Source organism: Chiloscyllium plagiosum, chromosome 32 (genome assembly GCF_004010195.1).
Source record: "Chiloscyllium plagiosum isolate BGI_BamShark_2017 chromosome 32, ASM401019v2, whole genome shotgun sequence".
NCBI classification, from domain to species: domain Eukaryota; kingdom Metazoa; phylum Chordata; class Chondrichthyes; order Orectolobiformes; family Hemiscylliidae; genus Chiloscyllium; species Chiloscyllium plagiosum.
The window spans coordinates 41,595,765-41,621,238 of record NC_057741.1 but is presented as its reverse complement, the minus strand read 5'-3'; the positions used below and the strand labels follow the sequence as shown (position 1 = coordinate 41,621,238).

Sequence of the window (25,474 nt, the reverse complement as noted above, 5' to 3'; positions counted from 1 at the left end):
TCCCCACCCCCACCCTCCTCTAGCTTATCTCTCCACGCTTCAGGCTCTCTGCCTTTATTCCTGATGAAGGGCTTTTGCCGAAAGGTCGATTTTGCTGCTCGTCGGATGCTGCCTGAATTGCGGTGCTCTTCCACCACCACTGATCCAGAACCTGGTATTTATTGGCCAGTGAACCTTACTTCGGTTGTGGGTGAGATGTTGGAAAAGGTTATAAGAGAGAGGATTTATAATTATCTGGAGAGGAATAATTTGATTAGAGATAGTCAGCACGATTTTGTGAAGGGTAGGTCGTGCCTCACTAACCTTATTGAGTTCTTCAAGAAGGTGACAAAACAAGTGGATGAAGGCAAAGCAGTTGATGCGGTGTATGTGGACTTCAGTAAGATGTTTGATAAGGTTCCACAGCTAGGCTATTGCACAAAATAAGGAGTTTCGGGATTGAAGGTGATGTAGCAGTTTGGATCAGAAATTGGCTGGCTGAAAGAAGACAGGGTGGTGGTTGATGGGAAATGTGATGGGAGCTCAGTTACCAGTGGTGTGCCACAAGGGTCTGTTTTGGGGCCACTGCTGTTTGTCATTTTTATAAATGATCTGGAGATCGGGGTTGAAGGATGGGTTAATAAATTTGCAGATGACACTAAGGTCGGCAGAGTTGTGGATTGTGCCGAAGGATGTTGTGGGTTACAGAGGGACACAGATAGGCTGCAGAGCTGGGCTAAGGTGTGGCAAATGGAGTTTAATGTGGAAAAGTATGAGATAGTTCATTTTGGAAGAAGTAAAAGGAATGTAGAGTACTGGGCTAATGGTAAAATTCTTGGCAGTGAAGATGAACAGAGAGATCTCTGTGTCCAGGTGCATAAATTCCTGAAAGTTGCCACCCAGGTTGATAGGGTCATTAAGAAGGCATATGGTGTGTTGGCATTTAGGGGGATTGAGTTTCAGAGCCATGGGGTCATGCTTCAGCTGTACAAGACACCTGGAGTGTTGCGTACAGTTCTGGTCACCGCATTAAAGGAAGGATGTGGAAGCTTTGGAAAGGGTTCAGAGGAGATTTACTCAGATGTTGCCTGGTTTGGAGGGAAGGTCTTGCGAGGAAAGGCTGAGGGAACTGAGGTTGTTTTCGGTGGAGAGAAGACAGTTGAGAGATGACTTAATCGAGACGTATAAGATAATCAGAAGGTTAGATAGGGTGGACAGTGAGAGCCTTTTTCCTCGGATGGTGAAGGCTAACAATTTTAAATTGAGTGATAGATTTAGGATAGGTGTCAGAAATAGTATCTTTACTCAGAGTAGTAGGGGAGTGGAACGGCCTGCCTGCAACAGTAATAGACTTGTCTACATTAAGGACATTTAAATGGGCATTGGACATACATATGGATAATAATGGAACGGTGTAGACTAGATGGGCAACAGGTTAATTTTGCGGGTTGGCGCAACATCGCGGGCCAAAGGGCCTGTACTGCACTGTAGCGTTCTATGTTTACCTCCACTATATCCAGATTGGCACCTGATCCATTTCATTTAGCATTCACTCTCACCATAAACCAACACACCATCGACAAGATGCATTGCAGCACCTCAACAAAACCCTCCAAGAGCACCTTCCAAATCCACAATTTCCACCTTCTCAAAGTACCAGGGAAAAACATACTTGGGAACATTACCTCCTACAAGTCCCTTCCAAGCCACTTGTCATTCCTGCATTGTCTCTGAGTCAAGATCCTGGAATTCCCTCCCTAAAGGTATTGTGGGTCTGACTGCAGGTGTTCAAGAAGGCAGCTCACCACCACCACCTCAAGGGCAAATATGAATGGGCAATAAACGTTGACCCAGCCAACAATGAATAAAAAAAAGATCAAGGTAGCCATTATCCGGCACGACGCTTTTAATCACCCTATTTCAACATGTATCTTGCACAGCGAGCAAATGTTTTGCACCCTATTTGCATGGTAGCCAATGACATGAATCTTGAGCATACCAAGGAATACACTGACATCCGATTTAAGATTGTTGGCCGGATTTGCTTGTAGTGCACTTGTGTGTTCAGGAAGCTAAATACAATATTAATTCTAGGCAGACAGAAAGCATGTTCACATTTTCTACACCTGTTTCAACTCAAAATGGGCAATAATCAATCTCTAGTTTGCTGTTCAGTGCAATGACTTGTTTAATCAGAGCAAACCTGCCCGATTTAAAATGTACACAAAACTTGTCAGTTAATGACTGTCATCCTGTTACTAGTGCATTCTCTATGATAGCACCTTTGCCAATTAAGGTTCACTTGTTAACCAATCAGCCCACTCTTCTTGTAGAATATAAATTGTTATTCCCCTTCACATTGTTATTTCTTGTTAATTGTCCTGATGAGAGCATGATAAAAATCTCAACAATTTTTTTTCTGCAGTCCTTAAGCATTTAAGATTTTCAGTTATTATCAGTTATTATATTCAGCACCAACAACTTAACTTGCACATATTGACTATGAGTGTGACAGGGACAAAGAAAGAATGCCAAACAGACAAGGAGGTACAAAGGAGATTGTTTTGAGGTAGGAAGAGGGAAAGAATTCCAGAGGGAGGAGTCAGGGTAGTTTTTGGAGTGGAGTGGAGTGAAGGAATCTGGAGAACAACACTTCAACTTATTCTTTCAGCTGCAGTAAATTCTCACTGCTCCCACATCTCGAAGAACTGGAGCATTACAAGTGTGAACACACAATCTTAACGTTATTTTAAATATCCCTGAAACGAAATATACTTGAGCTTGCTTTATGTAATTGCTTGTTAAGACAAACTTCAAAATAGAGTTTAGTTTTAACCTTTTTATAAATTGTTCATTTTGAAATCTTAAGAATTATCTGTGAATACTTATTTTAATTGAAGTTATAAAGTTATTAACTTTGCTATCAGTAAACATTTCATAAGATTATAATCTGTACATTTGTCACTGACTTTGTGTTATAAATATTTTATTTATGTTATGTATTAGCTTATGTGTTGGTTGTGATTTAAAATTTCAGGAAGTAAAGAAATGGTACGAGTGATGAGGAAGAAGGGGATTGAACAGAATCCAAATTTCCGGGCAGTGAAACACATCCCCTTTGAACAGTTTATACAGATGGTTGCACATGCTGGCTTGATGATCGGGAACAGTAGTTGTGGGGTGCGGGAAGCAGGCGCATTTGGGACACCTGTCATCAACTTGGGAACACGCCAAACCGGAAGAGAGACAGGTAAACTCTGGCATGAAAACCTTAAATTCCTGTAACACAGCAATAGACTCTGTCAATATGGACTCCACCAAGACATTTGACAAGGTTGCACATGGTAGACTTGTTAGCAAGGCTAGATCATCTGCAATCCAAGGGGAGCTAGCCATTTGGATACAAAGTTGGCTTGAAGGTAGGAGACAGAGGATGGTGGTAGAAAGATGTTTTTCGGACTGGAGGTCTGTGACCAGCAGTATGTCTCAAGGATTGCTTTTTGTCATTTATATAAATTATTTGGATGTGAACATAGGAGGCATGGTTAGTGTGTAGAATGAACTGTCTGAGGAATTGATGGATGAAGGTGCAGTTAGAATGTTTAAAAGACATTTAGATATGTTCATGAATAAGAACAGTTTGGAGGGTATATGGGCCAAATGCAGGCAGGTGTGACTAGTTTAGTTTGATAACATGGTCAACGTGAACTAGTTGGACAAGAGGGTCTGTTTCCATGCTGTATGACTGTATGACTCTATGACACCAAAATTAGTGGTGTGATAGACAGTGAAGAAGGTTTTCTCAGAGTTTGATCAGATGGGCCAAGGAGTAGCAGATGGAGTTTCATTTAAATGTGAGGTGTTGCATTTTGGTGAGGTAAATCGGAACAGGACTTATACAGCTAATGGTCGGGCTCTGGATAGTGATACCAAATAAAGGGACCTAGGGATGCAGGTGCATATTTCCTTGAGAGTAGAGTTGCAGGTAGACAGGGTGGTAAAAAAGCATTTGGCGCACTTGCCTTCATAGTCATTGTTAAAAATTACACAACACCAGATTACAGTCCAACAGGTTTATTTGGAAGTACTAGCTTTCAGAGTGCAGTTCCTTCATCAGGTAATTAGTAGGGCAGGATCATAAGACACAGAATTTATAGCAAAAGATCGCAGTATCATGCAATTAAAATGATATATTGAACAAACCTAGATTGCTGTTAAGTCTTTCATTTTTCAGAATGGGTTGCAGGTTTCGATTCATTAAAATGTAAATCCTGGCACCTCCATTTCATAGGTTATTGCATTGATTATAGGAATTGGGAGGAAATGTTGTGGCTGTAAAAGGCATTGGTGAGGCCACTTCTAGAATACTGCATTCAATTTCGGTCGCCCTCTATAGGAAATATGTTGTTAAATTTGAAAAGGTTCAGAAAAATTTACAAGGATGTTGCCAGGGTTGGAGGGTTTGAGCTATAGGGAGAGACTGAATAGGCTGGGGCTGTTTTCCCTGAGGGGTGACCTTATAGAGGTTTATAAAATCATGAGGGGCGTGGATAGGATAAATAGACAAGGTCTTTCTCTGGGGTGGGAGAATCCAGAACTAGAGGGCATAGGTTTAGGGTGAGAGGAAAAAGATATAAAAGGGACCTGAGGGGCACCTTTTTCACACACAGGCTGGTGCGTGTATGGAATAAGTTGCCAAAGGAAGTGGTGGAGGCTGGTACAATTACAACATTTAAAAGGCATCTGGATGGGTATATGAATAGGAAGAGTTTAGAGGGATATAGGCTGAATGCTGGAAAATGGGACTTGTTCAGATTTGGATATCTGGTCAGCGTGCATGAGTTGGTCTGTTTCCATGCTGGATAACTCTATGACTGTATGACAACAGGACTGCTATGCTCATTGTAGAAACATTTCATTGCATATAGAGAGAATGAACTTGCACATACACAGCACTTTAGTTCATAAAGCAAGGCCCTGTCTGACCTAACTATGAGATCACAACCACATGATTTAGACCACAGAATTAGACCATTCAGCCCATCGAGTCTGCCCCAATCCATAATCATGACTGATAAGTTTCTCAATCCCATTCTCTTGGCTTCTCCCTGTAACCCTTGATCCTCTTACTAATCAAGAACCTATCTATCTCTGTCTTAAATACACTCAATGATTTAGTCTCCACAGCCCTCTTTGGCAATGACTTCCACAGGTTCGCCAGCCTCTGGCTGAAAAATTCCTCATCTCAGTTCCAAAGGGTTGTCTCTTCATTCTGATGCAGTGCCCTTTTCACAAAAAGGATAATGACTCTTTGGAATTCTGTATCTCTGAAGATTGTGAATGTGCAGTAAAGTTAAGACTGAGGTCAACAGAGTGGGGTATGAGGGATATGGGGATTAGGTGTAAAGGAGGGATATTGAAATCCAAGGTCTTGTTGGATGGTTAGACTGTCCTGGGACACCATATGGATAATCCTGTTCCTAGTTTTGATGATTCTATGTGAATGAAAATAGATAAGCAACCAACATAAAGAGGAAGCTAAGAATCTCTCATAAATATTAGCAGATAAGAGAAAGGTAGGAATGATTAAACTGAGATAGGATCAATGGATCTAAAAATAAACCATCTTATGAAGGGACAGAACATGACTGAAATACGAATTGATTACTTTGCATCTGACTTTATAAAAGAAGAGGATGCGGCGACAAACATTAAAGTCAGTAGCTGTATTGACTATGATAAAAATAGAGGAGTTATATCAGAGTAGCTCTCAAAATAGGAAACTCCTATTTTGTCCTTGTCCAGATGGAAGAACTCCTAAGATGCTGAGGGAAGAAATTATATAAGTTCCGGCCACAGTTTTGCAAACCTCCTTCAATCTGAGAGTAGTGCCAGTAACTGGAAGATTACAAACATTGCATCCCTGTTCAAAAATAAAAGGGAGAGAGGGATAAACCGGTAACTAAAGTCCACTTGACACAGATGTTGAGAAAACAAACCTGTACCTCTCACAGATTTAAAATTAACAACTGATCCTCCATCCACTGCCGTTTGTTGAAGATAATCCAAACCTCTCCCACCCTGTATGTCTGTCTGTGTGTCTGCCTGTGTGTCTGTGTGTGTGTGTGTGTGTGTGTGTGTGCCTGTGTACGCGTGTAAGTGCTTCCTAACATCTCTCGTGAACAGACTAATTCTCAGACTATGCCCCTAGTTCTAGAATCCTTCAACAATGGAAATAGTATATCTTTATCTACCCGGTCTTTCCCTGTTGATAGCTTGAAGACTTTGATCAGATCACCCTTTAACCTTCTAAATTCTAGAGAAAACAGATGTGTATAATCTCGCCTCCAAACTAAACTGAAGCCAGGTATCATTCTTGTAAACTTACATGATACAGCCTCCAAGGCCATTATATCCTTCCTAAGTTGTGGAGCCCAGCTCTGCTGACAGTACTCCAAATGGGGTCTAACCAGGGTTTGTATGACTGCAGCAAAACTTCTGCACCTGTAGTTAAGTCCTCTAGATATCAAAGCTAGCATTCCAATAGCTTTCTTGATTATTTTCTGCACTTCTTTAAATTCACTTGTGGGACGTAAGGGTTGCTGGCTGAACCAGCATTTATCGCCCATCCACATTTGCCGGGATGGATGCAGCTTCAACAAGCTCGACACTCATCCAGGACAAAGCCAGTTTGATTGGCACCACATCCAGAAGCATCCACTCCCTCCACCCAACCCCCAAATCTCTTTGGACATCCACTTTATTCAATTTCATACTATCTAGAAAAGACCCTGAAATGGACTGAAAAAGGATAAAATAGATAACCTCACACTTGCTTATATTGAATCCCATCTGCCGCAGTTTTGCCCATTTACTTAGCAATATCCCAATTTTATGCTATCATCCACACTGTCTACAATGTCACCTAACTTAGGTACCATCAACAAATTTGAATGTATTACTTTCTCTGCCATTATCCAAGTTGTTAATAAATAATGTGAATAATTGAGGCCCTAATAGATCCTTGTCAATTTCAGTTCCTCCTGTTATCGCTACTTTCTGTCAACTGCCACACCAATTTCCCATGTAAGTTATTTGCCCTCAATTCTGTGGGCTTCTACCTTAGTTAACAGTCTCTTTATGGGACTTTATCAAATGCTTTCCATAAGTCCACATAAACAACATGTCCACCAACTTAGTCATTTGTTCAAAAAATTCAGAGGTTTGTCAGGCATGCCCTACCTGTCGTGAATCTCCCTGAAGACTTGAGAAGTGTCATGGTGTTGTGAGATATTGTATTATAGGTATCTTTACCAACTCACTCACCAGCTTGCTATGTTCATTAATACCACATTCCCATTCATTCATTCCTAACCTTTTACTAACCATTTGCTTACTATAGCATGTTTTAATTCATTCATTCGTAGAACCCATGTTTTTGTGGTACATTTAACTATTGCAAGATAGACTAAATTAAAACATTCCTTCCAAACCCATTACTGCTTCTTCACACCTTCAACCCTTATCAGACCTATTTATATCAAAAGCTACCTCTGAATAAATAGCAAGGCCTACTAACCTATTCAGAAACAGCACCCTCGCCGCCATAGTGTCTCCTCGACCCACCCAAAACTATGGAATCACCCTATACCTATTGTCTCTCAAGACCTGAAAAGATTACAGAACATCGAACAGCTTCCCCAACTATTACATATTTCTTAAATACATACAGACAGCGCCGCTATCCACATTACTGTCAAAACAGCGCTTCTTTGAAACTGCATGAATGAATGAAACTCAGACTGGCAAATAGTAAACAATTCTCACGACCCAGCTGCGGTAATTGGTTTAATATCCTTTATTCTTTTATTAAGTATGGGCGGCACAGTAGGTAGCACTGCTGCCTCACAGCACCAGGGACCGCGTTCGATTATCTGCATGTCCAAAAGATGTGCAGGTAAGGTGAATTAGCCATGCTAAGTTGCCCATAGTGTTAGGTGCATTAGTCAGGATATAGGATCGGGGAATGGGTCTGGGTGGGTTACTCTTCAGAGGGTCGGTGTAGACTTGTTGGGCCGAAGGTCCTGTTCAAAGTTTGTGAGAAGATTTGTAGCTCGGGTGCTCGTTGCTGTGGTTCTGTTCGCCGAGCTGGAAGTTTTTGTTGCAAACGTTTCGTCCCCTGGCTAGGTGACATCCTCAGTGCTTGGGAGCCTCCTGTGAAGCGCTTCTGTGGTGTTTCCTCCGGCATTTATAGTGGCCTATCCCTGCCGCTTCCGGTTGTCAGTTTCAGCTGTCCGCTGTAGTGGCCGGTATATTGGGTCCAGGTCGATGTGTTTGTTGATGGAGTTTGTGGATGAGTGCCATGCTTCTAGGAATTCCCTGGTTGCCAGGGAATTTCTAACTTATTTAGACCATTCAGGCCGAGTACTTCTACTAACATTTATTAACTTAAAAGACAAAAGGACCAATATCTCTTAATTATGCAAGCTCAGGCCAGACAGATATTCGAATCCCATCAGGAGTAACAGCCACCATTTGACAGAACAGAAGTCACCCAAACCTTTGAGCATTATAGATAAAACAATGCTTTAATATACGTAAAAACTGTGCATAAAGAGGTGACTTTAAGAATTATATTTTGGGATTCCATTGCCTCCTCGAGCTGTGACACTGTAGTTGTTGAATAAAGAGGCTATGTTTGTCACTCACCGATTTCAGACGTTACTTGAACACGATCCCACAGTGTTCAGTTATCCCATCCTTGACTATACAATCCAAATAATTTCCAGACTACAAATATTAGGCTAACTGGTCTGTAATTCCCTGGTTTTCCTTTTTTACCCTTCTAAAAAACGTGGAATAATGTGCAGTTTTCCAATCCAAGTGGACTGGATTTAGGGAAATCTGGGCATCTGCACTGTGCTTCCCAACTTCCTTTAACATCCTCAGGTGGAAAGCTTCAGGTTCTGGGAATTTGTCGTAATTTAATTCAGTTAAATTCCTTGTGACTGATGTTTTACTTACGTTAATTTTATGCAGTCCTTGTTCCCAATCCACTATTAGTTTGCTTGTGACTCCTGACAAGCTACCCTCCTTTTCTACTGTAAATGTTGAAGCAGGTCTGGCAGCACCTGAAATAAAAATACAGTTAATGTTTTGATTCAGGTATGACTTTCTGGGAGTGACTTTCTGACAAACAATTTTGTAAACAAGTTAGCGAAGTCTCTGTGTTCACAATTGTAATACAGTACGGAGGAAACAGTTTGGCTCGACCTCTTTTATCTGGACAAGAGACAGCCAATAGGTAACCTGGTAAGAGATTTTCAGTTAACAGTAGGATTTTAAAAAATGGAGAAAATGGCCTAAATATTCTGACACGTTGAGGAGAATTAGTCAACTTAAGCAGCTTTTCGATCCTGAGGAAATCTCAAAGTGTGATATTGACCCAGGAGGTTTAAACATCAGAGCTGTTTTATTCCTGGATGTAGGTTTGCTTGTTGAGCTGGAAGGTTTGTTTTCAGATGTTTTGTCACCATACTAGGTAACATCGTTAGTGAGTCTCTGGATGAAGCTTCATTCGGAGGCTCACTGAAACTGTTACCGAGCATGGTGACAAAACGTCTGAAAACAAACCTTCCAGCTCAGTGAGCAAACCTACATCCAGAACCTCAACCTGAGCTACAAATCTTCTCAAAGCCCACTGTTTTTATTCCATTTAGATTGCTGCATGATTCCCTTCAAGAGTGGGTTTAGGTAGACATAGCCAGGCTGACCTGAGCTGTTTACTCGATAGTTTTGTTTGTTTTTTATAGACTTACTTAGAGCTTGTCTTAACATGTGGAAAGTCGTTACAGCTCATTTGGATTGTCAAAGCATAACAGATGCTCACACCTATACCCCTTCATTAATATTCAGTATACCTCCTTAACCCACCTGTCCCAGCAATGGCACACCTCACTCCTGCCTCTCTCTTTCAGTTCATTGATTTCTGTTTGGCCAACACTTGTCAGAGGGTGCACAAGATTGTGAATGGGCGTTGTGTGGGCTGGATGCAGTGAGCAGATGTGTGTACCACCTTTGGCGAGATGAGGGAGAGCTGAGAGTGGCAGGAACTTTCTCCAAGGGTGAGCTGGGTGAGTTTTGTCATGGCTTGTGACAGGGCAGAACCGGGCATTCTCAGGTGGTGGGGTTTAGGGTGAGCCTGCGCAGTTTTAGAGGTTGGCTGCTCCATTTAAAAACTGTACGTCAATGAACTTAAGACCACCCTTAAAGGGCATATCTTCAGTTCAGGCTAAATGAAAGAACTGTGACTCTATTGGAACTAAGCTCATCACTACATCTCCTGGTTTTCTTTGTCGCCGGATTTAAACTGTTACCAACATTGGAAGATGAAAAGCTTCTTGTGTAAAATGACGGGTGAGTGGTTTAAATCACAGACATTGGCAGGCGCTCACACCCTACTGCTGGCCAAATGATCTGGACTACTGTTTGTATTTCTTGGGAGAGCAATACCGGGACCATCAATATAAGCGGGTCACTAATATATTCAATCTTCAATTCAGGAGAAATGTCTTTATCCAGTGAGTGATGAGAATGTGTGACTCATTACCTCAAGGAGTGTTGGAGAGGAATAGTGTCAGTGCATTTAAGGGGAAGCTGGATAAACACACAAGGGATAGCTTAGCCTCTTTGGATTAACACTTGATCAATGGGCTTCTTTGTGGTCCTAAGTCTGATTTTGTTTCTTTTTCTGACTTAGGTGAAAACGTTCTCCATGTGCGGAATGCTGACAGTCAGAATAAAATATTGCACGCTCTGCAACTCCAATTTGGGAAACTGTACCCATGGTATGTCCCTGGTTTCACTTTTCCTTTCGGCAGTCTTCTGGATCTAGGTTGACTTGCTTCCTGTCAGGTTTGATGGGTTCTGAGATGGCTGATGACTCCAATGCCTGATCCACAGACTCTGCCACTTATAGGGCAAGTTGTATATGAAGGGTTGGGTACATGGGTTGTTCAAAGGTTTATGTGCTCCCTTTGACACCTCAACCTCTCCTCTATGTTCCCAACAGAGTCTCTGAATGTGTTCAGTGCCTTCCTGAATAAAGGTCCTCCATTTCAGTTGGTTGCAAACCATGCTATCAATCAGTAAGGTATTTCTGAGCTCTGTAGGGAGACTTAGAGGAGATCCCTAAACTGTATCTGCTGTCTTCCTAGGAGTGTCCAGTCATAACCAAGTTCCAATTAGAGTGGTGGTATCAGACACACTGATAACTTTCTGCCTTGCCACGCTGGTTTTGAGTGATTGCCAACTCAATACTGGGAATGTTGGCCTGGGAAAGGATGCTATTGTTGGTTAAGTTTTAACTTAATACCTGGTCTCAGATCTTACTCTAGGCAATGACCATAATAAAGCAAAGGAGCATGATTTTTTTCTGATCTTATGACCACGGTTCAAGTTGCTGCCGTATTTCTATAGAGGCAAAACATGATTTGGAGAATCGGACCACTGATTCAGAGAATGATCTCCAATTTATGCTTAGTGAGGCTCTTGGGTGTTTGTAAATCATAGGTAACTTACAGCTACTCATTAAAATGTTGCCTTTCTTTCAAATATAGAAGAAATAAAACAAATGATTGATGAGGGCAGAGCGGTAGATGTGATCTATATGGACTTCAATAAGGCGTTTGAAAAGGTTCCCCATGGGAGACTGATTAGCAAGGTTAGATCTCATGAAATACAGGGAGAACTAGCCATTTGGATACAGAACTGGCTCAAAGATAGAAGACCAGAGGGTGGTGGTGGAGGGTTGCTTTTCAGACTGGAGGCCTGTGACCAGTGGTGTTCCACAAGGATCGGTGCTGGTTCCACTACTTTTCGTCATTTATATAAATGATTTGGATGCGAGCATAAAAGGTCCAGTTAGTAAGTTTGCAGATGTCACCAAAATTGGAGGTGTAGTGGACAGTGAAGAAGGTTACCTCAGATTACAACAGGATCTTGATCAGATGGGCCAATGGGCTAAGGAATGACAGAGTTTAATTTAGATAAATGTGAGGTGTTGCATTTTGGGAAAGCAAATCTTAGCAGGACTTATACACTTAATGGTAAGGTCCTGGGGAGTGTTGCTGAACAAAGAGACCTTGGAGTGCAGGTTCATAGCTCCTTGAAAGTAGAGTCGCAGGTAGATAGGATAATGAAGAAGGCATTTGGTATGCTTTCCTTTATTGGTCAGAGTATTGAGTACAGGAGTTGGGAGGTCATGTTGCAGCTGTACAGGACATTGATTTGGCCACTGTTGGAATATTGCTTGCAGTTCTGGTCTCCTTCCTATCAGAAAGATGTTGTGAAACTTGAAATGGCTCCGAAAAGATTTACAACGATGTTGCCAGGTTTGGAGGATTTGAGCTACAGGGAGAGGCTGAATAGGCTGAGGCTATTTCCCTGAAGCGTCGGAGGCTGAGGGTTGATCTGATAGAGGTTTACAAAATCATGAGGGGAATGGTTAGGATAAATAGACAAAGTCTTTTCTCTGAGGAAGTCCAGAACTAGAGGGCATAGGTTTAGGGTGAGAGGGGAAAGATATAAAAGGGACTGAAGGGGCAACATTTTACACACGGGGTGATGCGTGTATGAATGAGCTGCCAGAGGAAGCAGTGGAGGCTGGTACAAATACAGCATTTAAAAGACATCTGGATGGGTATGTGAATAGGAAGGATTTGGAAGGATATGAGCCAAGGGTCGGCAAATGGGACTAGATTAGGTTAGGATATCTGGTCGGCATGGACGAGTTGGACCGAAGAGTCTATTTCCGTGCTGTACGTCTCTGTGACTCTATATCACAAGTTAAAAACCCTTTCAATCCAGAATGCCTAAACTGTGTACTTTCCAGTTTCTCATGGTCCTTAAGTAAAAATGTGCATTCCTAATATCTGGATGGAGGAGATAAAATGTGTTCCTCCTGTATCTTGTGACACAATCTTTGGTGAATTAGTCTAATGAATGAATGTCTTTCCATTTCAAGCTCTAAGATCTATGGTGATGGGAATGCAGTGCCACGGATATTGAAGTTCCTGAAGTCAATAGACATGAATGAGCCTTTGCAGAAGAAGTTTTGTTTCCCACCAGTGAAGGAGTGCATTTCGCAGGATATTGACCATATCCTGGAAACACAAAGTGCTCTTGCTGTAGATTTGGGAGGAACCAATCTGCGGGTTGCCATTGTCAGCATGAAGGTAATCATCCTTTTTGGCAATGAGTATTGGTTTGTGCTCTGACCTCCTTATTCTTCGGAAATCTCCTGTCTACCTGTGAATTTGTTTCTCACTCAGTCATGCAGCACTGCTGATACTTTATTTATACTGCATCTTAATGTGAAATTGTTGCCTGGTGATTCACAGAGCCATAATCAAATGAGCAGACATCAAGTAAAATAAGGTATTATGGAATGGCTGAAAAGCGTTTCTTTCTCAAAGGCTCTTCCTTTTTAAAAAATGCTTAGCTTATTTTTTGTCTCTCATTTTCCCTAACGCTTTTTTTATTTGGTAGTAGGTCACAGGTTGAATTTAATTTTAGGGTTTTCTTCCTTAGAAACAAGAGAGCACAAATGCCAAGCTAAGAGATGTTAGACTTTAAAAGAATGAGAGGCAGTGCTATTGAAACATACAACATTCTTGGAGGAGTTGGTGCAGAAAGGTTGTTTCCCTTTGTGGAAGAGTCAAAGACCAGAGGGCATAGTCTCAGTCTAAGGAGTTTCCTATTCAAGGCAGAGATGAGGAGGAATTTATTCTGAGGGTAATGAATCTGTGGAATTCTTTACTGTACATGGCCATCGAGGCAAGGTCATATATATTCAGTGATGAAGTAAACAAATTTTTAATCAATAAGGGAATCCAGGGTTCTGGGGAAAATTAGGAAAGCAGAGTTGAGGATTATTAGAATTAGTTTTATTGTCACATGTACTCACATGAGTACAGTGAAAAGTTTACAAGTTGCCACTTACGACACCATCTTCAGTACCTAGGTACAAATTCTTAGGGGGATACGGTTAGAAAAATAATGAAATAAAAAGTCCATCAAATAATTAGAAATATATAGAAATAAGAATGACAGTCCTTCCAACCCAGACCATGTCGGGCTTCACCTCGAGGTCAGGAGTCAAGTCCACACTTAGGCTGGGAATCCGCACTGGCATTCACGCCAGACAACGTCGATACCACCCAAGGGCAAGAGGTTTTAAAAAAAGGAAAATAAAACGTGAAAAGGGAGAGAGAGAAAACAAAAGAAACAGACGGAGCAGACCAGCTCCAGCTGAGGAGTCCTATTCCATCGCCACCTTGGAGTATAAGATTATCAGATCAGCCATGATCTCATTCATGGAGCTGAATGGCCTACTTCTGCCTCCATGGATTATAATCTTGTTTATTATTAAATCTTTTATTAGAGTCATAGAGTCAAACAGCATGGAAACAGACCCTTCGGTCCAACTCGTTAAAACCGATAAAGTTTCCCAAACTAAACTAGTCCCATTTGCCTGCATTTGGCTCATATCCCTTTTGTCCTTTCCTGTTCATGTACTTGTCCAAATGTCTTTTAAATGTTGTAACTGTATCTGCATCTACCACTTCCTCAGGCAGTGCATTCTACATACGAACCCTCCTTTTTGTGAAAAAGTTGCCCCTCAGATCCCTTTCAAAGTCTTTCCTCTGTCACTTTAAACCTATGCCCTCGGGTTTTGAACTCCCCTACCTTAAAGAAAGACCTTTGTTATTCACTGTATCTATGCCCGTCATGATTTTATAAACCTCCATAAGGTCACCTCTCCACCTCTGATGCTTCAGTGAAAAAAGTCCCAACCTATCCAGCCTCTCGTCATTACTCAAACCTCCAGTCTCGGCAACATCCTGGTAAATTTGTTCTGAACCCTCTCCAATTTAATAATATCCTTCCTATAGCAGGGCAACCAACATTATACACAGTGTTCCAAAAGTGGCCTCACCAACAACCTGTACAATGGCAACATGACATCCCGATCCTTTACTCAGTGGTCTGGGCAATTAAAGTCAAGTGTGCTAAACGCCCTCTTAACCACCCTATATACCTATGATACAACTTTCAAAGAATTATGTACCTGAACCACTAGGTTTCTCTGTTCTACAGCACGACCCAGGGCCCTACCATTAGCTGTATAAGTCCTGCCCTTGATCATCTTACCAAAAGGAAGAAGGGCTTATGCCCGAAACATCGATTCTCCTGTTCCTTGGATGCTGCCTGACTTGCTGCGCTTTTCCAGCATCACATTTTCAGCTCATCTCATCAAAATGCAACACCTCGCATTTATTCAAATTAAAATCCACCTGTCTCTTCTCAGCCCATTGACCCAATTGATCAAGATCCCTTTGTAACCTGTGCTGTATTGTTCTATGTTCTAACCTTCACTGTTCTCTATACCATCAATTTTGGTGTCATCTGCAAAGTTACTAATCATGTTTCCTATATTCTCATCTAAATCATTCATATAAATGACAAACAACAGCAGACCCAGCATTCATGGTCTGCTGGAGACAGGCCTCCAGTCCGAAAAACAACCTTCACCACCATCCTCTGTCTCCTACCTCAAGCCAATTTTGCATCCAATTGGCAAACTCTCCCTGAATCCCATGTAATCTAACTTTACTAACCAGTCTACCATGTGGAACCCTGTCGAAGGCTTTACTAAAACATGTACCATTCTGCTGTCATTTATCTTCTTGGTCATGTCCTCAAAAAAAACCTCAAAAGTTTGTGACTCATGATTTCCCACGCACAATACCATATTGACTATTACTAATCAGTCCTGCCTCTCCAAATGCATGTAAATTCTATCTTTCAGAATCCCCTCCAATAGCCTACTATCACTGATGACAGATTCACTAGTGTATAGTTCCCAGGCTTCTCCTTAGAGCCTTTCTTAAATAAAAGCAGAACATTAGCTCACCTTCAGACCTCTGGCACTTCACCCAGGCTGAAGATGATACAGATATTTCTGCTGAGGGCTCCATTTCTTCCCTAGCTTCCCACAATATCCTGGGATACATTTGATCTGGTCCCGGGGATTTATTAACCTGAATGTTTTGAAGACCTTCACCACCTCTTCTGTAATGTGGACTGTTTTCAAGATATCAATAATTTTTTTTTTCCCCAGCTCCCTATCCTCCACATCTTTCTCCATAGTAAATATTGATTCAAAATATTCATTTAATATCTCTCTCGTCTCCTGTAGTTCCACAAATAGGCGACTTCATTCATCTTTAAGGGGCCTTATTCTTTCCATTACTGATGTTTTGCTCTTAATGTACTTGTAGAATCTCTTTGGATTATGCTTAACCTTACCTGCTAAGGCTTTCTCTGTTTGTAAGATCCTAAAAAACACTAGGGTGCACAAGTGAGTTATATATGAGTTAGATATGTGGACTATTTGTGATATTTACAAATTTGCTAAAGACACCAAAACTGGTTGGGAGTGTATGAGGTGAGAAAAGCGAAAGAAGCTTCAGGAGGTCTCGGTTAGGTTAAGTGAATAGGGTTCAACATGGTAAATGGAATATGTAATTAAATATGAAAGTTATGCACTTTGCTAGAGTTACCAGAAAGGCATTTTGTTTTTTAGATGGTGAGAGGTTGGGAAGTACAGTCGGTCAGAAGGGTCTGAGTGGCCTTGACCATGAAAATATTTCCATGGTAGGTGCAGCATTGGCATTCATTGTGAGGGGATTTGAATGCATGAGTAAAGATATCTTGCTGCAATTCTTTCGCATCCTGGTGGGATTACACCAGGTTATTGTGTACAGTCTTGGTCTCCTTGTCGAGGGAAGGATATACTTGCCATAGAGGGAGTATACCAGAGGTTCACCAGATTAACCCCTGGGAGGCAGGAAATGTTTTATGAGGAGAGATTGAGGACACTGAGTATTCTCTAGAGTTTCAAAGAATGAGAGGTGATCTCATTAAAACTTAAGAAACTTCTTATAAGGCAGGTCAGGGTGCATGTAGATTGGATGGTTCCCCTGGCCGGTGAGCCAAGAACTGGGGACCGTAATACTCAGGATAAGGAATGGTCCGTTTAAGACTGAGATGGGGAGGACATTTTTCGTACAGAATGTGATGAATCTTTGGATTTGTCCACCTCAGGGTTGTGGAAGCTCAGTCACTGAACAGGTGCAAGACAAAGCAGTAAGTTTCTGGAGACTAAGTATGTTAAGGGATATGGAGATAATGTGAGAAAATGACATGGAAGAGATGATCTACCATGATCTAGAATGAGTGAACAGGCTCAATCAGCTGGATGGCCTGTTCCTGTTCCTATTAGATTAGATTCCCTACAGTGTGGAAACAGGCCCTTCGGCCCAACAAGTCCACACCGACCCGCCGAAGCGTAACCCACCCAGACCCATTCTCCTACATTTACCTCTTCACCTAAAACTACGGGCAATTTAGCATGGCCAATTCACCAAACCTGCACATTTTTTTATGGATTGTGGGAGGAAACCGGAGCACCCGGAGGAAACCCACACAGACACGGGGAGAATGTGCAAACTCCACACAGAGAGTCGCCTGAGGCGGGAATTGAACCCGGTTCTCTGGCGCTGCGAGGCAGCAGTGCTAACCACTGTGCCACCGTGCCACCCCTATGTACCTAGGTTTCTGCTGATGCTGCACGCCAGCCTCCTTCTGCTCCCTCACTGTAAGCAATAGCTGCAAGAGGGTCATTGTGCAAGAGCAAGAAGGGATGTGGTGTGTAGTGGGCCAGGAAGGTCAACAAGTGGGCATGGGTGAAGTAGGTGGTTGGGGTAGCATTGGTGCGATAACTGGCCAAAGTGTTTACAGGCAATAGTGAACATGCAGTTTGTGCAGTTACTGTGTGAATCTGTATGTGAGTGCCCTTTCCCCTCCATGTTCTGAATTTTTCATCTGTCTTTGTCTTGTGGACTATTTATAGCTTTTGCGACAAATTTGTTTACTTGTTGTTTGAGGAGAAAGTGAGGACTGCAGATGCTGGAGATCAGAGCTGAAAATGTGTTGCTGGAAAAGCGCAGCAGGTCAGGCAGCATCCAAGGAACAGGGGAATCGACATTTCGGGCATAAGCCCTTCTTCATGCCCGAAACGTCAATTCTCCTGTTCCCTGGATGCTGCCTGACCTGCTGCGCTTTTCCAGCAACACATTTTCAGTACTTGTTGTTTGAGGCTAATATTAGGTAGTGAGTGACTAAAAACTTCCTTCAACATCTGGGCTTGCAGAGAAAAAGGAAGGCAATATTCCAAGAACTTCCAGACCACAGTACCCCCAGCCAGCAAACAGTGATGGGGTGAAGGAAGGGAAGATACACCGAAAGCCATGGTTAGATCAGGCAGAGTTTCTTAGGTTGTAGAGAGAGAGAAAGAGAGAGATGGAGGCAAGATTGGACTGCACCACAAAGGCATTAAGATGCAAAGATGAAAAATTGAAATTTGATTCACGGGGGATCAGGAGTGAATGTAGTTCAGCCACCACAGAAGTGTTAGGTGAGCAGGATATAGTGCAGGATTGGTCAGGCAGCATAGCTTTCAATGCACTTACACTTATAGACACTGAACACCAGAGTTCCTTCCTCATGGTCTCGTGGTGCTGTTTGGATACTCCACCTCCCAACCATAAGCAGCAAACTCAATTGTGTCCAAGTTTCAGTGTTAAAGGGCGGCATGGTGGCTCAGTGGTAGATACAGGTGCCTCACAGCACCAGGGACCTGGGTTTGATTCCTGCCTCGGGTGACTGTGTGGAGTTTGCACATTCTCCCTTTGCCTGCGTGGGATTCCTCTGGGTTCTCCAATTTCCTCCCACAATCCAAAGATGTGCAGGTTAGGTGAATGGGCCATGCTAAATTACCCATAGTATTAGGTGCATTAGTCAGGGGTAAATATAGGATAGGGGAATGGGTCTAGGTGGGTTATTCTTCAGAGGGTCGGTGTGGACTTATTGGGCCGAAGGGCCTGTTTCCACACTGCAGGGAATCTAATCGAAAAGAAAAATCATGCTTTTTTTGGTAAAATGAATCTTATTTCAATTTGCAGATGTGCAGAGTTTTTTTGCTTTGTGATTCTTGTTATTTGAATAACATGCAGGGTGAAATCATAAAGAAATATGTTCGAGCCAATCCCAAAACATATGATGAAAGAATTGAGTTGATTCTGAAGCTGTGTGTAGAGGCTGTCACCGAATCAGTGAAGCTTAACTGCAGAATCCTTGGAGTTGGTAAGTGTTGTATGGGGTATGTGGTAAATTGATAGAGGAACAGATAGCGATTGTTTATTTCATATATGTGCACGCACACACACGCGCACACACCCTGCGCGCACGCACACACACACACTTACACACCGCGCGCGTACACATGCACGCACACGCGCCGCATACATACACAACGCATGCATGCGCACACAAACACACCGCATGCGCGTACACACAGACGCACGCACGCACACGCACGCATGCACATGCACGCACGCGCACACACTGCCCGCGCGCATGCGCGCTCACACCCATATGCACGCACACATGCACACACACACGTGCACGCGCACACGCACTTTAACAGATGGTGTGGAAACTCTCTCTGAACTATAGAACACTTTGAGTTTTACAGCATGCAGGGTTGGTCAGGCAGCATAGCAATGTACAGCATGCATATTGCAAATACTATTCCCATGCTTAATATCCATGTATCCCTTATTATCTTTGCCTTCAAAGAGTGTAGGAAACATTGTCTGCTCCTCATCCAAGGTCTTTGATATCGTGGCTTCTAGCTACCAACGTTGACAGTCTGGATATCTTCACTTGTTAGGTCACATCTACTTTGTTAGCTTACATGATGTGTCTAAAGCTTTGATCATTAAGTAACTTAACCCCTTCAATAATTGTGAGAGTTTAACTATGGCAAGAGTTATTTGTTCGTAGAAATAGTAAGTAAGTGAGCAAATAACCTAACCTGAAGGTGTGAATGGTGTCCGTCCAAACTGTGTATTTGTCTATTCAGCACTTTTGTGTCGTTTGGATTCTACGATACAGGACCATATTTATAAACATGTAGTTTTGTCTGTATACACACACGCACTATCTATTTCATAATTTGTACTTTAAACTGTAAATTACATTGCATTCAGTGCAGATATTAAGATTACTACTTGATGATTGTATTTAAAAGGCCTAAAGAAAGGACTGAAAATTGCACAGGAACCTCGATCATCCGAACGACACGGGCGGGAACATTTTGTTCGGATAATCGAATGCCAGATAACACAGTTTAGCCAAGCATTAGGACTTTGCAATCTTGCCGGATATTCCAAAATTCAAATAAACTAATGCCAAATAATCGAGGTTCCTCAGCATATTGAGTCCTAATCGGGTGAGAAGAACTAACTTGGGTATTTTGAAACCTTTGTTCTGCTACTTAATTATATTTGTGCTCCACACTTCAGGTATTTCCACAGGTGGCCGTGTCAACCACAAGGAAGGAATTGTGCTTCATTCTACCAAACTGATTCAGGAATGGGTATCAGTGGACCTCCGGACCCCAGTGTCAGACACCCTACGGCTGCCTGTTTGGGTAGACAATGATGGCAATTGTGCTGCTCTGGCAGAAAGGAAATTTGGTCTAGGAAAAGGAGTGGAAAATTTTGTAACTGTGATCACTGGCACAGGTGAGCAAGAAATTGTGTCAAATAAACCAATTTTTACACTTGGGAGCACAAGTTAAGCCTGAAGCCAGCTCAGTGGATTTTGTTTTCAGTGCATCTGTGTTTCCAATTTCTTCAATGCCTCCCATGTGACTGTGGTTGTTACATTGTGTTCCCACAATTGTACCCAGTCAGACAAAACCCCAAGGTTGCAAAGCATCAGTGGTGTTCCAAACATTTTAATCTGACATTCTTTTTAAAGCAGGTTGCCTTCACTTCTGCCTAATTAACTTCAGCAAAGGGCAGATTGTCATTTGAATCTATTTTGTAACTTAGATCATGTTCTGATCTGTTTCTGCTTTTCATTAGTATTGAATTGCCACACAATGAAAATGAGGGATAGAAATGACAAGATTAGGGAACCATGGATGACAGGTGAAATTGTGAGACTAGCTAAGAGGAAAAAGGATGTGTACATAAGGTTTAGGCAACTGAAGACAGACGAAGCTTTGGAAGAATTTTGGGAGTGTAGGACCAATCTGAAACGAAGAATTAAGAGGGCTGTAGGGATCATGAGATATCCTTAGTGAGCAGAAATAAGGAAAACCCCAAAGCCTTTCATTCATATATAAGGAGCAAAAGGGTAACTAAGGAAAGGGTTAACCCACTCAAGGGCAAAGGATGAAAGATATGTGTGGAGTCAGAGAAAATGAGTGAGATTCCTAATGAGTACTTCGCATCGGTATTCACCGAGGTGTGAGACATGGCGGATGTTGAGGTTAGGGATAGATATTTGATTACTCAAGGCCAAGTCGGCACAAGGAAGGAGGAAGTGTTGTGTTTTCTAAAAGGCATTAAGGTGGACAAGTCCCCAGGTTAGTATGGGATCTATCCCAGGTTACTGCGGTAAGCGAGAGAGGAAATAGCTGGGGCTTTAACAGATATCTTTGCAACATCCTTGAACACTGGTGCAGTCCCAGACGACTGGAGAATTGCTAATGTTGTCCCCTTGTTTAAAAAGGGTAGCAGGGATAATCCAGGTAATTACAAACCTGTGAGCCTGACGTCAGTGGTAGGGAGAAAGTGAGGACTGCAGATGCTGGAGACCAGAGTTGAAAAGTGTGGTGCTGGAAAAACACAGCAGGCCAGGCAGCATCCGAGGAGCAGGAGAATCGACGTTTCGGGCATAGGGAAGCTACTGGAGAAGATACTAAGGGGTAGGATATTTACCCATTTGCAAGAAAATGGGCTTATCAGTGATAAGCAGCATGGTTTTATACAGGGAAGGTCATGTCTTAAAACCTAATAGAATTTTTTGAAGAAGTGACAAAGTTGATTGATGAGGGAAGAGATGTAGATGTCATATTCATGGACTTTAGTAAAGCATTTGATAAGGTTCCCCATGATAGGCTGATGTTGCAGGTGAAGTTGTATGTGGTCCAAGATGTTCTAGTAAAATAAAGAACAAAGAAAATTTACAGCCCAGGAACAGGCCCTTCAGCCCTCCAAGCCTGAGCCAATCCAAATGTACTGTTTAAACCTGTCGGTCAATTCCTAAACATCTGTATCCCTCTGCTCCCCACTTACTCATGCATCTGTCCAGACGCATCTTAAATGAATCTACCGTGCCTGCCTCTACCACCTCTGCTGGCAACGCGTTCCAAACGCCCATCACCCTCTGTGTGAAGTACTTGCCGTGTGTATCCCCCTTAAACTTTCCACCTCTCACCTTGAAAGCATGACCTCTCGTTATTGAATCCTTCACCCTGGGAAAAAGCTTGTCTCTATCCACCCTGTCTATACCCTTCATGATTTTGTAAACCTCAATCAGGTCCCCCTCAATCTCCTTTTTTCTAGAGAAAATAAACCTAACCTACTCAACCTCTCTTCATAGCTGGCACCTTCCATACCAGGAAACATCCTCGTAAACCTTTTCTGCACTCCCTCCAAAGCGTCCACATCCTTTTAGTAATGTGGCGACCAGAACTGTACACAGTATTCTAAATGCAGCTGAACCAATGTCTTGTACAATTTTAACATGACCTGCCAGCTCTTATACTCAATACCCCGTCCAATGAAGGCAATCATACCATATGCCTTATTGATCACTCTATCCACTTGTGCAGCAACCTTCAGGGTACAATGGACCTGCACTCCCAGATCTCTCTGCTCATCAACTTTTCCCAAGGCTCTTCCATTCATTGTATAATTCGCTCTAGAATTAGTCTTGCCTAAATGCATCACTTCACATTTGTCTGGATTGAAATCCATCTGCCACTTTTCCGCCCAACTCTCCAGTTTATCTATATCCTCCTATTCTTTGACAGTCCCTTATGCTTTCTGCTACTCCACCAATCTTCGTGTTATGTGCAAACTTGCTGATCATACCAACAGTGCCCTCTTCCAGATCATTTATGTATATTACAAACAACAGTGGCCCCAACACTGACCCCTGTGGAACACCACTGGTCATCTTTCTCCATTTCGAGAAACTCCCTTCAACTACTACTCTCTGTCTCCTGTTGCTCAACCAGTTCTTTATCAACCTAGCTAGAATACCCTGCATACTGGGACTGGGATAGAGAACTTGTTTGTGATATGGATAAGTGCTTTGGAGGAAGGTGTAGGTTGCTTCATTAGCAAGTTTGCAGATGACACGAAGATTGGTGGAGTAGCAGATATTGAAGGGGACTGTCAGAGAATGCAGTAGAATATAGATAGATTGGAGAGTTGGGCAGAGAAATGGCAGATGGAGTTCAATCTGGACAAATGTAAGGTGATGCATTTTGGAAGATGCAATTCCAGAGTGAACTCGACAGTAAATGGAAAAGTCCTAGGAAAAATTGATGTACAGAGAGATCTGGGTTTTCAGGTCTATTCTACCCTGAAGGTGGCAATGCAAGTCAGTAGAGTGGTCAAGAAGGCATAAGGCGTGCTTTCCTTCATCGACGGGGAATTGAGTACAAGAGTTGGCAGGTGATGTTACAGTTGTATAACACTTTGGTTTGGCCACATTTGGAATACTATGTACAGTTCGGGTGATCACATTACCAAAAGTTTAGGGATGCTTTGGAGAGGGTGCAGGATGTTGCCTGGAATGGACAATGCTCGCTATGAGGAGAGGATGAGTAGATTAGGATTATTTTCATTGGAAAGAAGCAGGTTGAGGGGGACCTGATTGAGGCCTAGAAAATCATGAGAGGTGTAGACAGGGTGGATAGCAAGAAACATTTTCCCAGAATAGAGGACTCAATTACTAGGAGTCACAAGTTCAAAGTGAGAGGGGAGAAGTTTGGGGGAGATATATGTGGAAAGTTCTTCATGCAGAGGGCGGTGGGTGCCTGGAATGCACTGCCAGCGGGTAGTGGTAGGGGTGGGAACGATAGTGTCATTAAAGATGTATCTAGACAGGTACATGAATGGGCAAGGAGAAAAGGGGTACAGATCCTTAGAAATCAGGCAGCAGATTAAGATAGAGAGTATGGATCGGCTTGGGCTTGGTGGGTATAAGGGCCTGTTCCTGTGCTGTAACGTTCTTTGTTCACACTGTAGTCCCCTGATCAGTCAGGGTGTGGACCAGCACATATCAAATGCTTCTGATGATGCTGTCCATATTTTTTGGTGAAAATTGAATAACATCTCACCAGTCCATGACACAGTCAGTTAAACTAACCGTCTCCCGAGATATTAGGATGCTGAGACCTACAACTCAATCATTGCAGGCATACAAGAACCCTCGAGTAGTGGCCCTGAATGACTGATAGCCACAGTTAGTACTCAGTGATCCCTCGTCAGACTATCCTTTTTTTAATTTAAGGTTCAGCAGACATACCATATAATGTGATAAGACTCTAATTAGGCAAACCTTCCTTTCTGAGGTGCCTTAATGAAAGAGCAGTGAATTGTGCAAATTCTTAAACTTTCAAATTAAAATGAATGGGGGTTCACTTCTGACTGGAATAGTTACAGGGAATGGTCTCTGAGCCAGAGGAACCATGTGATCTCCAGCCTGCTCAATTTATGGATCTTCATTTCAGATAACATTCTGTATGTTTTCTCCTGCCATCAGTCAGATGCTTCACTGGGGGTGGGGGGAGGAGGAATGTCAGTGCATCACTTTCTTGATCGAATCCTCACTCTGATTAAAAGCTTTTATAAATACTACAATCTTCCAGGTATTTTTGCCTTAGGCTGGCATTGATTTTTTTTTCCTGTATTAGGGTCACTTGTTGAAGAAATACAGTCAAAAGTGCCATTGATAACATGTAAATTTATGTCTCTGTTGGTCAACTGGGCAATTAGGTGGATTTTGCCATTGTAACTCAAGCAATTCTTTCTTCTACTAGATGGTACCCAGAATACTGTCAGTATTTATCCTCCATTTCAACCTTGAAGTGGCAGAAAGTATTATGGAAAATTCATCACATAACATTATTCTACCATGAGGACCTCATCCTGCAGCTTCCATATCGAGCAGAAATAGCAGTAAAGCCATAATAGAATCATAGAGATGTACAGCATGGAAACAGACCCTTCAGTCCAACTTGTCCACGCCGGCCAGATATCCCAACACAATCTAGTCCCACCTGCCAGCACCCGGCCCATATCCCTCCAAACCCTTCCTATTCATATACCCATCCAAATGTCTTTTAAATGTTGCAATTGTACCAGCCTCCACCACTTCCTCTGGCAGCTCATTCCACACACATACCACCCTCTGTGTGAAAACGTTGCCCCTTAGGTCTCTTTTATATCTTTCCCCTCTCACCCTAAACCTATGCCCTCTAGTTCTGGACTCCCCGACC

General features: G+C 42.4%; 1 protein-coding gene across 1 annotated transcript in view; it reads left to right on the top strand.

The window, feature by feature from the left end:
* Positions 1 to 25,474, top strand: part of gne (glucosamine (UDP-N-acetyl)-2-epimerase/N-acetylmannosamine kinase) — a 51,743-nt gene that overhangs the window by 13,133 nt on the left and 13,136 nt on the right. The window contains exons 3-7 of the mRNA XM_043674541.1: positions 3,017 to 3,229; positions 10,739 to 10,826; positions 13,004 to 13,214; positions 19,119 to 19,248; positions 20,472 to 20,693. Of these exons, the coding sequence (XP_043530476.1) occupies positions 3,017 to 3,229; positions 10,739 to 10,826; positions 13,004 to 13,214; positions 19,119 to 19,248; positions 20,472 to 20,693 (864 nt within the window). The remainder of the gene's footprint in view (positions 1 to 3,016; positions 3,230 to 10,738; positions 10,827 to 13,003; positions 13,215 to 19,118; positions 19,249 to 20,471; positions 20,694 to 25,474) is intronic.